The sequence below is a fragment of the Falco rusticolus genome, chromosome 1 (assembly GCF_015220075.1).
Source record: "Falco rusticolus isolate bFalRus1 chromosome 1, bFalRus1.pri, whole genome shotgun sequence".
Lineage (NCBI taxonomy): Eukaryota > Metazoa > Chordata > Aves > Falconiformes > Falconidae > Falco > Falco rusticolus.
The window spans coordinates 30783507-30799770 of NC_051187.1; the positions used below are offsets into that span (position 1 = coordinate 30783507).

General features: G+C 52.6%; 1 protein-coding gene and 1 long non-coding RNA gene across 2 annotated transcripts; one reads left to right on the forward strand and one right to left on the reverse strand.

The window, feature by feature from the left end:
- On the forward strand, positions 1-3256 carry LOC119142449. The gene is made up of 4 exons (XR_005102275.1): positions 1-151; positions 636-807; positions 2041-2317; positions 3172-3256. It is a non-coding gene; the product is annotated as an uncharacterized LOC119142449 (long non-coding RNA).
- Positions 1158-7976, reverse strand: OGFOD2 (2-oxoglutarate and iron dependent oxygenase domain containing 2). The gene is made up of 7 exons (XM_037375401.1): positions 7809-7976; positions 7672-7728; positions 5627-5737; positions 4527-4626; positions 3263-3387; positions 2506-2763; positions 1158-1839 (listed from the first exon to the last, which is right to left on the reverse strand). The coding sequence occupies exons 1-7, from the start codon at positions 7929-7931 to the stop codon at positions 1564-1566; spliced, it is 1050 nt and encodes a 349-aa protein (XP_037231298.1). The 5' UTR covers positions 7932-7976; the 3' UTR covers positions 1158-1563.
- Positions 7977-16264: the final 8288 nt, after the last annotated feature.

Genomic DNA, 16264 nt, shown 5'->3' on the forward strand with positions numbered 1-16264 from the left:
GTTGGTTCCGGGGCCCTCCGGGGCCCCCCCGGTCCAGGCGGGCAGCGAGGCCGCGGGGCCGGTGTCCTCACGGCCGCCCTCTGGCTCCGCGCACGGATGCGACAGCCGGTGGCCGGGCCGGGGAGCTGGCAGGGCCTGGAGCACCGGTGTGGTGAGGAGCGGCGGGGCTCGGGGCAGCCACCACCCCGGGGGTATTTAAAACCCACATGGCTGCGGGGTGGATGGGCAGTGCTGCAGGAATTGGTGGGCTAGAAGGTCTCAGAGGCGTTTTCCAACCTAAATGATTCTGTGATTCTTCTCTGTGATCCTTCCCCGAGATGCAGTTTTAAGGGGTTTTGCTAATGAGAAGCTAATCAGCGCTGTGTGCTAATGGCACCCACCCAAAAAATGCAGCAGATCTGCTGGGAAGGCGTAAATCAGCACTGTGCGAGCTGTACCAGCGCAGCCAGCCTTTCCCAATTAGCAACGAGGCAAAGTCCGCACGCTGTAATTACTGCAGTTGAATAAGTGAATGAAACGGCCCCTTATATATGCAGTGGCATACGTGTCTATCAAATATATACGATTAATTTCCCATAGAGCCAAATGCGGCCACCAAATCAAGAGACACTTGGCTTCTTTCATTTCTTGTGTAGATGCCCACAAATTCGGCCGGCTGGCAGTGAGCCAGGGAGAAGAGCGCTTGACCCTCCACCACACCAGCTGCCAGGCGGTGCCAAATGAAGCAGTCCCAGGCCCACCGGTGGTGCCCAGGCTCAGAGCTGGTTTATATATTTTCACTTGTTGGCGTAAGCAAGGGAGTTAAAGGTACACTCCTTCCTTCCTCTGGAAAGTTTTGCTGTGCAGCAGGGGGCTCCGAGAGCTCTGTCTCTGAAGCCCGTTTCTCCTTAATAGAGCCCACAGAATCTTTGACAGGGAAATTTCTGCTCAAAAGAGCTGACAGAGCCCTTGAGAGATCTTCCCAGGGATCAGCTCTCCCTACACTGCTCCCAGTGGATTTTTCTGAGCCTGGGCTAGCTAAACCTGCTGCAACAGTAATTCCAGGTTATTCCCAGCAGCCTGTTGAGGATCACTTTTGAGCAGATCCTTCAGTGTCACTCAGCAACAAAAAACTCTTCCCCATCCCCTGACAGACGACAGGAGTCCCTGCAAACAGCAGAGGTGTGAAATGCAGGTCTTTATTGTACCATTCTTTCCAGCACAGGCCCCGTGCTGCTGCTGCTGGCACAGAGGTCTTCACAAAGGCCAAGCAGCTCTGCCTGTTTTCCCTGTACACCTGGAAAATATTTAGAGCCCCTGCAGTGAATCAAAGGCTTTCTACATCTTACTAGCAGCCCTCCAGCTCACCAGCGAGTGTGAGCCCTGGCGAGCTGAGCACCGGCTCTTTCAGCTGCCCAGTGGCTGGCTTCCCTAACCCCAGCAGGAATGGGTTTCCATCCCCTTCCAAGGCACCAGCTACCTTTTCCATGACTTGTGCATCCATTAGAGTCTGTTAGTGCGGTCTGAGGCGTCAGAAAGGAGCTTTAGGCAAGTTAGTCTGAAGAAACCAGGCTCTACTGTCTGCTACCACAAGGAGCAGAGATTCACAGTCTCGGGCACATCATCTTCAAGGGTTTCTGTGAACCCGTCTCCGAACCCCTCTGCTTCCACCAGCTCAGGTTTCTTGTTGCACATGGGGCAGAGCTGGTTGCGGATGGCAGATGATCTCATCCAAATAATGAGGTTCCAGCGTTCCCCAGAGGCAATGGGAAGTGCCCCGTGGATCTGCCCTCCTCGGTGTAACAGCCCCTGGGTTCCCACGTGCTCGATCTCTATGTACTTTGGCACAGGGGTAGGATCCTGGAACAAAGGGAGGTGGATATGGTGTTACATCAGAAAGTCCCTAGCAGAGCAATGCTTAAATACTTGAAACCTGTCACCTTTTCACCCACAGCACCCAGTAAGCAACATGGAGAGGACTCGCTGCACCTCTGAAATGCAGCCACTTCAGTGGGGGCTTGGCAGCAGTTTTGTACAAGTCTTTTTTTTTTTTTTTTCCAGTAAGACATTCCCAGTGCCAGGTCCAGAGGGAATCAATTTAAAGACAGAGTTTCAATCAAAAAGACTATTTCACCGGTGTATGGGAGCTTTCACCCCTCTCATGTGAGGAGTCCCCTGGAAGTAGGGGCTACAAGTCTCATCTGAAATAAAATTCTTCTCTCTCTCTCTCTCAGCACCTTCCTGCTCACTATTTCAGTTGTGGAGAGCTGGACTGGTTTGTTTCACTCCAGGTTCTACTACAACAGCTGTCTGTCCTCTCTTTGAAGCCTGAATATTGGTAATGTGCTTGTAGCAGAAAATCTGTGTAATCAAGACATTTTAAAAAGGGGGGAAGGAACAAAGACGGTTTGACTGTCAGGAGTGAATAATTGTTTTTTTGGAACACAATTAATGCCTTGAAACTCGGGGGGGTGAGGAGGTAGAGGGGAATAGAATCAGGGTCCAGATTAGGAATATGCTCCCTACCTGCCTGAAATCCCCAAAGTACAAGTTGCCTTCGGTGAAGTCTTTTCCCAGTGAAACATTTAAGGTGACTTCCGCATTGTCATAGTGAGAGCTCAAATCCAGGTCTTCATGGAGCGAGTACTTAACAACGAATGCTTTATGGCTGTCCAGACAAGTGCCCCCCAAGTCGGGATAAAGCAGTGCCGTTATGGGCTGCAGGTATTTTTCGCGTAGGGGTGTGATGAAAGTTTCATCCATCCCAAGCTCATTTAGCAAAACCTGTCTCAAAGAGAAAAGATGGGAACAGCTGACCAGCTACATCTGCTGCTTCATCAGAGCTGCTGCAGAGCTGCCTTGTTCTCTTCCAACCCTGCTCCTTGCTTAGCTACAGAACTTTAGAGCAAAGGCTCCAGCTACAGGCAAAGGAAGGGGGATCAAGGTGGAAAGTGATTGGGGAAAAGACAGAGTAAGATCAAAAGCTGAGTGTTCTTTAAAAACTGACTCCTTGATTTAAATGTGTATTGCTTAAATACAGGGCGATCTTTGCTCTGAGATACCAGCTCCCATCCCTTTTCTCTGGGTTCCCCTGTCCTTTTGTCTGTGTAACACAGACTCCCTCAACCCTTTCACTTCAAGGGGGCTGTAATCAAACTGTGCTGTGCCCAAACTGCTGTGCTCAAATTACAGGCATTTTGGAAGGGATTCTGAAGCAAGGAGGTAAACACAGTCTGCTCGTGAACGCTCCCCTTGAAGAAGCACAAAAGATGATGAAACCTACCCCATAGTTATTCATAGTGTTGGGCCTGCCTTTAGGCATATCCGACTGCTCAAAGTTCTCCAGCTCATTCACAAATGCTTGGCAGAACTCCTCTGTGAACACTGGGAGCCGATAGATCCTCTTATCTGTCAAGAGAAGGGAGACACCATTTGCTGGGGAAGGTAACAGATGAGAGTGTTCTTGGCTGTTGTGCTGTCTAGCTATACTGTGCTGGTGTGAGAACGCAAGGCCCACATGCTTCACTTTGTGGTTAGGCTGCTCAAAGGGCTGGAACCATTCCCTGGGATCAGCTCTGGGATATATTTGTTGTTTTTTATATTGGCCCCTCAGTTCCAGGCTTCCCTATCCAGTCAGGAGATCTGGCACTGATTTAAATGCCTGCTGTAAGTGCCAAGGAAATGTTTTTAGAGTATAGAGGGAGGGTGGTGAATCAATGGCTTATCACAGAAGGTCCCAATACAGCCTCCTGGAAGAAGGAGATTCAAGGTCGTTTAGGGGATGCAGGCTTCACTCATCCAATGCCAACCTTCTGGGAAGAAGACCAGGCCTTCTGAGCTGCCTTTCGAGGTAAAGCCCTAAAGGTCTGTGTAAGGGGAGCTCAGTATTGAGGATATAGAAGGATACAGGATATAGAGATAAATGCAGCATGAAAAGGCTGTGTGTCTGGAAATCATGCCTTGGACAAATCCAGGAGCCCTGCACACAGACAACATTTGTGTCTTTCTTTTTGCCTTCAGAAAAGGAGGCAACTTTGCAGCTTCCCCTCTGCATTTTGTCAGCATTTCTGGTAGGGAGCAAGCTTCACAGATGCCTCCAGGGAAGCTTAAAACCCAGATCTCTTTTTGAAAGACTGAAACCTAGACTGAAACTATTTCAGCTCAGACTAACCAGCAGGGATTGTCTGAAATGGTAAAGCACCTGGGGAGGGAAAACCAAGCTCCCTAAGGCTAAAAGTGTTCCTCCAGCAGGCTCCCCTGTGAGGCTGTGGTACAACCAAAACCCCAGCCCTGCTGCAGCTAGAGGCTCCGATGAGACACCAGCAGGCTGGGACTGGAAAAATGGAAAACAGTATGTCATCCTGAGCGTAACTGCTGCACCATACTACCTCTCCAGAGACTCTCGTCAAGCAGAAAATAACATCCTGTTTGTCTCAGCCGTGTATCAAATCTGAGCTATTAAAGACAGGGCTTGAAAACAGCCGTCATCACTGAAGCTGCAGTGTCACATGGGGAGACCTTGGGGGCTGACATGTTGTTTTCTTTACCTGAGAAGGACTCGAGGAAGTGCAGGAGGCCATGGAGGTGAGCGTCCGGCGACGTGCAGTATCTCACGATTTCTAGAAAGCCTGGGGCCAGGAATGAATCCTGGTGTCAAGGGAAGGATGATAAAAATACGCAGAAACACAGTTAGCCTGCAAAATCTTTTACAGCCCAGGAGGGAAATGGACTTCAGGCAGTCACAGGAAAATATGTAGAGTCAAGGGAGCAAGGCTGCTGATGGTCACATTTGGGTTACTTCTGTGGCAGGACATGCAGAATGTTACTGGTGTTTTTCTTGGCGGTTTAGGTAAAGTTGCTGCTTGCTCTGGTTTGTGGGTTTCTAAGTATAACTGGTCAAATTTATTATTAGCGTGACAGCAAAGAGCCTGGTCGCATTATGGGCTCCTAACGTCCTAAATGTCTTTTCTACTAGATACAGCATCTTGTCATGGCCTTGGCACAACAAGAGTGACTCCGCTCTGCTTTAAGCACTTCTCCACACAGATCATGACAGGCAATGGTAGAACAGACCACGGCAGAACTCATTACTAAAGGCTCATAGAGCAGTAAATCTGTGTGAACTTGTTGGTGTGTCACTGCTCATCTGTGGTAATTACCCAGCTGGGAAGTACTGGGTCTGGCAAACACCAGAAAATTCAGAGTAGCCCACAAGGGCTGCCCTGTGTTTGTGGTGGGGTGCTGACATGCAAGCAGCCTTGCTGCCCCCCTTCAGCTGATGGTAACTAGTACCTAGTCTGTGGGTTAAGCCCATGCAGGCTGATTTCTGCGCATATTCGTTAGACCTCACCAACCCTGTTTGCTGCAATGATGCTTTATGTTTAAAGTACTAATGGTATTCTGAGGCCGGTACCAAGTGCTGGTGCAGCTTCCATATAGGACGACCCTTACGTGGCTGTAAGCCAGGTGGAATCTTGCCTGGAGGATACACTATGCTGTGAAAATTTTAAATTCAGGTTTAATATGCTACATTTTAGTTTTAATTCACTCTAGCTTTAGCACTGTGCGCAGCCCTGAGGGGAAGATGGCTTGCTACCGCAAAAAGAAGCTCTCAGGCAGTTCTTTGCAAAACAGATTCTGTGTCTACCTGCAGAATGTACACTTCTGGGTGCTTTCGTTTGTAGCACTCTGAGATGATGGCTTTGCGTTCCACTGACTGATGGATCCACTGTTTTCTCCTCTGCACTTCTGCCTCAATCTACAAGTAAACAATAGAGCATACTGTTAGAAAATCAAAAGGAATAACTAAAAACAATTCCAGGAATTTGCTCATTGTTTTAAACCAGTTATTTTTGTTCTGGGCACCGCTGGGAGATGGGGTGTATGCCTTTGCTTTTCTGTTACTAAGACAAGTCCAATAAATATCTGAAAAGCCAAATGCCTAAGAGGGATTTGAGACATGTTCTCATTATGGATGGCTTAAAATAATAACTGAAGTTTTTCTATGGACGTGTCAAGTGGAACTGTGAGGTTTCAGTCCTTTCGGGCATTCTGACGCCTCATGAATCACCAGCATATGCTTAAAGAGTCTGGCTTATGTTCTGACAATATAAGTATTGTCTAAAATAAAGACATTTGCTGGGAGGAAGACAGGACTTGTCATGAAGGGATTACTGCTAAGTGTTGTGGGGACATGCTAATCTGTCATTTCAGAGGAAACAGAAACTGATTCAGGCAGCTCCTTCTATTTAATACCCCCCCCGTGAGATTAGTTTATAACGTTTCTTGGCAAAAAAGGAAGGGGGGTGTGATCTGTACCTCCTGCTCCCAACCCCTGGTAACGTGGTTAGCATAACTAATGCCATTTTGTAAGGCAGGCAGCCATTCTCTGTGACCAAGCGGGTCATGTATTCATTCCCTTTCCCTTATTATCAGGCCCTGACAGTCCTGTGAACCAAGTAGATGAACCAAACATATTTCTTTTTCCCCTCCCTACCAGCTTCAATGTTCTTGGGCGCCAGGCTGATTTTCTTGCTGGCCTTGAAGGCCCCAGGCACCCAGCCAGCCCGGTGGTGTTGATGACAGAGTCACAGAACACTGGGACAGCACCCAGAGCACTGTCTGTAAAATCAAGCACTTGGAAGTCCTACGTGGGGAACTTGGACTGGAACTGCTGCTGCTGGGCAGTGAGAGCCGTGTCTGCCCCCACCTCCGCCATCGTCTGCTTCCTCCAAGGACTAAGTGACTTGTTTTCTTTTATATGATTTTGGAGTCTACGTGATGATGGTTATATTGCTACAGCAAACCATGCGTTAAGATCTGACGTAATGTACAGAGGGTCCGGGTGACGATTAGAAGTTATAATTAAGCTAGGATCTAGAAATCCTAAGTTGTATTATAAATTCAGTATTATGCTGCTTATTGTGCCACATTGGTTCTCCTTGTAGAAATCCTGAGCCACTCTAATCATAAATTCTGTGATGTAGTAATAATATCCTGTTAAGAAAATACAGTTTTAATTGTTACTATGATTTAGTGCCATCATTGTTCTGCCAAGAATCCTTAAAAGAACCCGGGTGGAACTGGAGCTGTTTGTAGGCCAGATCTCTGTCCCTGGCCTGGAAAGAAACACGGATCCCTCCCTGTGGAGTGGCCGGCGGGGGGGTCCTGCGGGCAGATCTCATGGGAGCTCTGTGGGGTCCCTGGGTGATCCATCTGAAGGCACCTTTTAAAAACACCTGACAAAAGAAGGGAGGAGGAAAGACAAAGCAGAAGGGTGCTGGGGGCCGGCTGGGGAGCAGCACAGGCAGCCGTTTGCTAACGCGGTGTTACCGTTTGCGTGGGGGGTGTCGCCGGTGGAAGCACATCGCGGGCAACAGCCAGCACCCCCCACCTTGGGGGGGCTTCTTCCCTTCGCTCGTGGCCCAGCACCGGGTTTGCTCGGGATGAGGCACCGGGGAGATGTGCCTGCCCATCAGGGCCGGGGCCTGCGGCTTCAGCAAGTCTCCCCAGTGCCCCCGCCCCCCCCGCTGCCACCCAGCCCCCCGCCTGTGTGGCAGCGGCGAAGGCGGGAGCCCCTGAGAGGAGCCCCGATGCGGTGCCCCCACCCTGAGGCGGGGGCTGCCCAGGCCCGTCCCGCTGTCAGGCCCTCGGTGCCCCCCGGGAGCCGCCCCCCCCGCGGCCCGCGCTCACCTCCCGCAGCACGGCCCCGAACGCCTCCTCGCTCCGGCAGCCCCGCTCCCGCAGCGCCTGCAACATAGGCGGCCCATCACACACCGCCCGGCCTCGGCCCACGCCGCGCCCGGGGGAGCGGGGGGGGCTGCCTTTACCCGCCCGTGCTCGCGGCGGAGCTGCGCCTCGTCCCGGTACCGGACGTGCAGCCCGTAGCGCCCCACGAAGATGTTGTCCGAAAAGAAGCAGGCGCAGGCCAGGAACGGGCGGCCCGCGGACATGTTTCCCGCCGGCGCAGGGCAGGAGCGGCGCCGGGCGCGGGTCCGGCCGCCAAATGGCCCCGCCGCGCAGCAGGCAGCGCCGCTTCCGGCCGGGCGGGCGCCAGTGAGGGCGCGTCGGCAAGTGCCGGACACGGAGAAAAACGAAGGGAGGCGAAATTCGTCCGTTTTCTCCGGGTTGACGCTTCTGGTGGGGGTGGGGGGAGTGTCATTTCGGGTTTTTGTAACTTCGGTGGCGTCGGTGCGGCCGGGCCCTGCAGCCTCCCTGCGGCCCCCGCCGCCCCGCTCCTCGGCAAAGCACAGGCACACTCGCCCCGTGGCTGGCTCGGTGCTGAGGGGGGCGCGGGCCCGGCGCTGGCACCGCAGGGAAAGGCGGCGGCCGTGGGCGGGACCCCCCCTCCCTTACCGGAGAACGCGCCGAGGCAGCGGGGCCGGTAGCTCGCGCCGAAGGTTATTTGCAGACCGTCCCTGAGAGCCGCCGCCGCGCCCCTCCCTCCCCTGCCTGGGCCGGGGACGCGCAGGCAGCGGGGACAGCCCGGCCCCGGGGGTGCCCGGCCCGGCCCATGTTGGCCATGGACTCGGCCCTGCTGGTGGCCAAGGAGGAGGTGGTGGCGGCCGAGCCGTGCGGCCCCAGCAGCAAATTCGAGGACATCTACCGGCTGCTGGCCGAGGGCTGCTTCCCGCCCAGCTTCTGCTCCATCAAGAGGAAGAACCTCAAGCGCTGCGCCCAGAAATTCATCGTCGACGGTGGGGGCCCGGCGGGACAGCCCGCCCGGGGCCAGCCGGGGGCTGGGGGGGCACAGCGGCAGCGCCTGCCTTGCCCTTGGCCTCCCTCTGAGGAGAGCGGGGCCGAGGGGGGGGGTGCTGGGGGGGTAGGGGCTGGGTGGGGGGAGCTGTGGGGGCAGCAGGGGGGCAGAGGCGCCTTCCCCACAGCCTGGGGAGGGGAGGGGGGGCCGTGGGGTGCAGCGTGGCCGGTGCCCGCCGCCTCCCCCCTGCCGGCTCCGTGCCTTGGGCAGCGGTTTTGAGGCACCCCGGGTAAGCCAGGGCTGGCCGGTGGAAGGGCGGCTTTATGGGGGCAGAGGGTTCTGCTCAGTACTGGGTGCAGAAAAGAGGGTCCCTGGGGTTATCTGGGGGTGATGCCCGTTTAGCCCGTTCTCCAGAGGTGTTACAGAAGCTCCCAAGGCAACTGTCCCCCTTCGGTGTGTCCCACCGTTTTTTCCTGCTGTGGAAAATGACCCCTTTGCCCAGACCGAGTAGCTGGAAGGGCTGTGAGAGTGCCTGGTTTTAGATAAACCTCTTGCATCTGCAGGCGGCTGCCTCTACTACGTGGGACCCAAGAAGGAGGAAAAGCGCGAGGTTATTCTGGATCCTGAACGGAGGCGGCAGGTCTTTCTGGAAAGCCATTTCACAGAAATTGGGAACCACCTGGGCCAGAAAAAGACTGTGCACCGGATTCAGAGCCGGTACTACTGGCTGGGGATTGTGAAGGATGTTGTGGACTGGGTAAGTTGAGAGCACCGACCGTGTCTGTGACACCAGTATGTCCCAGCACATTCAGGCAGCAGCCCCCCAGTGAGCAGCTGGAAGAGCCCTGATGCAGGAGTGATGTCGTTTCCAGTGCCTGTTGCTTTGAAGCCGTGCACTCAGTAACTGCAGGTGAAATTATTGGGATATCCCGAGGCAGCTGGATGTCTTTCCTCTCCCTGTACGGGTTTCCTGACAGTCAGGCCTCCTCGTGCATGGCAGTTCTGGCCAGCGTAGGAATGTGGGATTGTTTCAGGCCAGTGTTGCAGAGTCTAGCTTTGAGCAGTCTGGATTCCTCCCAGAGCTGCCCAGTTCTCTAAACTATTGTAACAGGAGGAGCTCCATGTTTCCGCCGGCTCTCCTCAGCCACTTTGCCTCACCTGATTTATGGCTGACAGCTCCCTGCAGTGAGGCTCTGCCACAGTGTGGTTTGAAGAAGTATGGTTGCGTTACATGGTCCAAGCAGCCCGTGCTCCTCCAGCGTCCTAAGGCTGATGGTTTTTCTAGCTGACAGTGGAAGTTTAAAATACAACAAATATTTGCCTAATAACAGGGTGGGAAATGTCTTAGCTATAGGCCACATTGAGAAAATTGGTTGTTGTGTCAGAGAAAGCTGTCAGGTAAGTTTTGTGAAAGGTGAACTGTGTCAGCCCATGGAGTCTTCTTTTTTTCTTGCATCTCGCTATTTTTATCGTCTGGAAGGAAGCTGCTCAGCCATGCTGTCTTGTCTCATCCCTTCATAACCTGTCCAGTCTGAATCTGACAGAATTTGTCAGCATATTTTAAAATCTTTTGATGTGTCTTTTCCCTTTGCAGATCAAAATGTGTGAAACGTGCCAGATTGCGGAGCACAATAAGAACGTATCGCGGAAAGCAAGGCCTGTCAAAGTGGAATCACCCTGGGAAGTGCTGGGATTAGACATTCACGGTGAGTGTTTGCATCTGACAGACGGGATTTTCAAGGCTTCCACGCCAGCCATCAGGGAGCGTGGCAGGCTTACTGCCGCCCGCATGGGAATTAAAGCTGCCTTCGACTGTGAGGAAGTGCCAAGGAGGCCACAGCAGCCTACCAAGGTGCAACCTGATCCGTGTGGCTGGCTCGGCTCCCACTCCACACACAATGGGAGCTGTGGGTGTGCGTGACTTCCCAGAACTGAGGCTGTGCTGCATGTGTTTTTGCTGACAAAGGTCACGGAAATCTACTGGCCAAGTGACATTGCAGAAGAGAGTCGTGTGATTCACAGTCATTGGTTTTGCTGGGCTGGGTTTTTAACTTTCCTCATTTGGGTGATATTACGGCATCACATTGATTTTTCGTGATGCTTGTTTACGCAGGACCTTTTCCTGAGACGAGCCAGAGCAATACACATGTCCTCCTTGTGACAGACTACTTCACTAAGTGGGTTGAGGCTGCTCCTCTGCAGAAGAAAGATCCCTTATCAGTGGCTAAAGCCCTAGCTGCAAATTTTTACAGGTGGGCTCCTCTGTTGATGGTTATACTGCACCTCTCTAGTGAGATGGGGCAGCTGGGATGTGTGTTGCAGAAATACACAGTGTCCACAAGATGGGCCCCCAGGAGAGCAGGAACTGTCCCTTCTACAGGAGAGACCATGCAGTGCCTCTCAGTTGCTCTTTGCAAAGTACTTGGGAAGAGCCTGTTATCCTCCCGTTACCAGGGGAGGGGGAAAAGAGGCAGAAGTGGCTCTCCGAGCAGCCCCAAGGGCAATACAACTCATGCCCCAGTTCTCTGCAGAAGCTTCAAAACTGTCCCCTGATCCCTCTTAGGAAGTGTTCATTTTGCACTCACGTGGTGCATGTTACCATGTCACGTGCTTGTGGAAAATGCTTGTGGCCAGGAGAGAGGGGCATTCAGAGAAATAAACTTTGCTTGTTTCTCTTGCTGCCTTATCATTCACAAGCAAACAGGCTTGGCTGTTTTGGAACAGATGGAGCCAGCAGACCTCTCCCTGCCCTTGGGGGGGTGAGGTCATGCCAGCCCCAGCTGGCACCAGCTAGCACCAGCTCCACTGGAGGGTCTCTGTCCCTTGTGTATCCCATGAAGACTGAACTCCTGGCCCTGCCCTACAGCTGATGGAGTAACACCACTTGTGTGTCCTCTTCTTGTTCAGGTTTGGAGCATCCAAGAACATTTACGCCAGTCAGAGCTGGGACTTCTGTGAGGAGGTAGGTCAGGTGCTGGGTGGTTCAGGGAAGAGCAATGTGACCTTCAGCAGGCTTTTCTGGGAAGCAGGTCCCAAAGGCAGAGTTGTAGTGTGCCGTGTAAGGGAGAAAAGGAGCTGATGGTGACTTCTCCTTGCCCTAGTCCTGTTACAAGTGGTGGCAGATGATTTGCCAGTGCTTTCCCCCCATCAGGGATTTAAGGTTGTGGTTCTGTGGTGCAAGTCCTCCAGCTACGCTGCAACCTCTCTGCTCCAAAGGAAAGATCTTGTGATATCATGTCCATGAGATTCCTGCCCTACCCTCGGATTAACCCAGCTTCCCTGTGGAAAGCCTCAAGCACAGGAACAGTCATTGCAAAACATTTTCTCAGGCTCTAACTTTTCTGGGGAGCTTTTTCTTCTAGGCAGTACCTCCTGGCATGGGAATTGTGCCATCCCTTGCTGCGGGGGCTGCTAGCTGCTGCGGTGCAAACCTGCCTTGTTCTCCTGTGGGCATGACCCCCGCCTTTGCAGGTCAGCCGACATTTATGCGAGCGCTGGAACATCTCACAGATCCTCACCCCTGCAGACTGCACAGGCCTGGACGACCGCAGCGCTGAGGTGCTCAGATCCTCCATCTGCAGCGTGGTGAATGAGAAGCCCAGTGAATGGGATGCCCACCTCGACCCCGTGCTCTTCCATTTTCGCACCTCTGTCAACTCTGTCACAAAGTATACACCTTTCTTCCTCATGTTCAACAGATACGTGTGCCTGTCATCCGAGGTAAATTCTTGCTAAAGGAGAGTCTTGTAGGAGGTTTGCCACTGGCACGGTTACACAGTAACAACAAATATCTGTACCTTGCAGGTGGATTTTGTCAAGGACTCTAAAGAGCAGGGGACTGGCTCTGCTACGGCAGACAGCCTCCCGCCATTCACAGCCGCGGTTCAGGAGCAGCAGAACATGGTGAAAGAGATTGTAAGTCTTGTGGTGCCTTGAAATCATTTTGCGGCGAAGCCCCCACAGGGTCCCTCACACCAGGCTGCATGAGAGCTGCATGGAAGGGATTTGCCTGTGCAAGGATTGTGCTGCAGCCTGTGCCTGCTCAGGTGCTCAGAGAGAGCCCCTGGCCCCATCTACCCAGAAATGCCATCTCACATTGCCTGCGGGCTCTCTTCTGTCACCGAGCATAGCAGGTAGCCGACGGGCTTGTGTGTGGCAGGGAGGCTGTGCATCCAGCTGGGAAGGAGCGAGGCAGAGGCCAGTTAAGCACTGCCTGAGACCCCACAGGCCTGGCCTGAGAGGGCAGGTGGCCATGGTGGCACCTCAATGCATGCCAAGGGCAGCGGGAGCGGAGCTGGACCCTCTGAGCCGGCACCATTCGGTGCCACAGGGAAGCTGGCGGTGGTGCCCCTCAGAGCTGGGTGATGAAATATGGGGGACTGGCTTACCCCATCAAGGCTAATGAGCACGGCGTCCCCGCCTGCCCAGCACTCTGCCTTGTAATTTGCACCTGAAATCAGCCAGGGGAGTCCATGCTTGGGCAGGGACAAAAAGCCTTTAGGGAGATGCTGTGTAGTTACGAAGGTTAAAAGTAACCCTGCCCCAAAATGGGAGGAGAGAAACTGGGGAGGTTGGGGCTACAATGAAGACCATTGGCCCAGTGGGCAGAGAGCTAGGTTTGGGGAGCAAGGTCAGCATTCAGTTCCTGACTGTCTCTAACATGCTGGGTGACCTTGGGCAAGTCATTTTGTCTCTCTTGGTTTCCTGACTCGAACAACGACCTCAATGTCCCCTGTAAAGTGCTTGGCAATCTGTGTGCCAAAAATTAATAGACGAGGCTCAAGTGCTTTGTTTGCTCAGTCATTTCTTACACTCGGGCAGGGTTTTGTGGCTCTCTCTGATCCCACCTGGACTGTGATTCTTCTTGACGGGGGTTAGCAGTAGTAAAACAGGACAGGAGGGAGGAGGCCTGGGAGCTGACCGTGTGGGATCTATTCCCAGCTGATCCTTTTAGCAGCTTGGGCTCACTAGCTTGGCTCCCCTTTTGTCAAATGGAGCTGCACGTGGTGGCACAGGGCAGCAAGAGCTCTGTCTGGGTAACACCGGAGCATCCCGTCCGGTCTGTAAGCACTTCTGGTGCCTAAGATCACTGCTGCTCACCTGCAGACAGGCCAGGATTGAGGCTGTAATTAACAGGAGGTGATAAAAAGCTTCCCTGGGCTCTGTGTTACTCCAGCCTAGATCCCCTTCTGCCCTCTACTGATGGAGAACTAATGGCTCCTCGGAGCACAGCCCCGAAATCCCAGTTTCTTCATGTAAGATCTCCTGCTAGCTTGGGGTTGGTGAGAATAAGGCTGGGAAGACCATGTTTAACCCCTTCCTTTCCACCAGGTGCAGCCAGCCATGCTGGCACTTGCTGGCACAGCCCTGCCAAGCTGAGCTCCGCACGCTGCAGCGCCCGCTCTTGCTCACCAGGCTGGTGTGAGACCGGTTCAGTTGATTTTTAAGCGGTGTCTCGAGGCCCAACCCAAGCAATCTGCTTTACAGGTGATGGCCAACATGACCACAGCCTACAAGCGGGAGCGGAAGAGCGTGAAAAGGAAAACCCGGAGCTTGCCCTCCCTCGCCTTCAAGGTGGAAGACAACATGTTTGGGAGCAGTGCCACCAGCTCCCTGAAGAAGCTGAAGAAGGGCCAGTTTGTGTCATTTCAGATCGAGACGGTCCTGCCACCTGAGCAGAGTATGTCCAGCATGAAGAAAACCAGTTAGCCCCTGGGGTTTTTTGATGGTCCTGCAGGGCTGGGGACAGTCGCACAAAGCATCCCCAAGGTTTGTGGCCCAGCTGCATGGGAGCCCAGGCTGCAGACGTGCCTGCTCTGTCCTGGGGAGGAAGGAAGGGGAAGAAGTCATGCATATACATAAGGTTTCTGAAAATTCAGGGTCTCCTCCCTCTGGTGCCTCCTCAAGATGTCCTTTTCACCTTCTTGGGCAGTTACCTGAAGTTCCTGTTTATCTTTGCATACATTATCAGCCTTTGTTGTTTAGTTTCTGTTATCTTAAAACATCTGCTGGCTAATGAGCCCTTCCTTATTATCCACTCTAAATGTGCCAAGCTAATACATGCCCCCTGGGCTGGTTTTACATTTATATCAGCATGATCCCAAGCGGGGGATCCACCCTTTTCGGGGTGGGGCCCATCCGAGTTGGAAGTCGCCGATCTCCTACCACAGTTATTTTACTCTAGTTTGTTTTCTTTTAGCAGTTAGCACGTCCTTGTCAGAAGGCTCCTTATCTACATTCTTGTTGAGCTCATCTACATCGGTACTAACTGTCCCTTCTCGAAGTGCTGAGCTCCCACCCTTCCCTCTTTCTCGGGTGTTAATGTTTCTGTTACCTATGCAGCCTCTGTCTGCAGCAGTTTTGGGTTTTTCACTATATCAAGTCCCCCCTTTTCTTTCCGCTTAGCAAATCCTTTTGCTTAAACAATACTATCCTTAGTATGAATTCTGGTAAAATGCTTCCCATCCTCTAGCCTTTGTCTTAGCCTATGTTTCTTCCGTAACTGTTACCATTATTTTTACATAGCCACAGAAAGCATCGTAACAGAATGCAAATCAATAATCCTAATACAAGAATCATGATAGCTACAACAAAGAGCTGCTTCAGCCACATAAAATTAGGTAGCCAAGAGGCAAGTTTTTCCCAGAGGTCAGAAAATCCAAAGGAAGTATAAGCCTATTTCAGTTTGGTTTTCTTGGTTAACATAGACGCAGCAAGTTTGATAACTGTACACAATACTCCTCCTTTTGCTAAAAGTGTGTCCAGACCCATTCGATTTTGAAGTCCTACATTTCTTAATGAAGAAATTTCTTGTTGGATTCCCTGTATAGCATCTATGGTGAGTTTTCCATTTGTTCTATTGTGGACCCCTAATGAAGGAAGAAACCATCTGGCTAAAACTATGGAATTCGGGTCACCAGGGTTCTGTCTGCAGCAGAGTTTCAGGTTTTTCACTATATCACCTTCCCGGTCCAGATTTGCCCTTGGACCATCGCTCCGGCTGAGGGAGGTGGCATCATCCTCACTTATGCTTTGGCAGCGAGGGACTCGGTCTTGCCGTAAGATTCCGCCTTGGAAATTGCCCCTTTAGGAGTAATTGTTGGAGGTGAGAGCCAGAGCCGGCTCAGCCCCGTTGCAGGATGTTTCCTGAAGGCTGCCCTCCCTGCTGCCAGCCTGAACGGGGAAGAGCCATTCCAGGGCTGGCTGCATTCCCAGTGGATGTGGGAATGGCTTGAAGGCAGTTGAGGGGGAGGGAGGGGTGTTGAGTTTTATGCACTAATTAACAGAAATAAGCAATAGAATGTGATAATTTTTTTTGTTTGTTTTCCAGGCAGGGAAAAATGACTTTTTTGCTTTGTAACATCACCGTTGTGTTCTCTCCAGAAATGGAGTAAACTCCGGGAATCCTGGAGTCTGTTCCTACACTGGGGAGGGCTATAGGGGGGGGGGGATTTAAGCTCGGCGCTCCAAAAAGGCAGGGAAAATTTGGGATAATGACACCAACCAGCCCCTCTGGCACCTGTATAGTGCCACTCGGGGCAGAGCCTGAGCACAGCCGTCCCTCCGGAGCTGGATGGGAGCTTGAAGGAG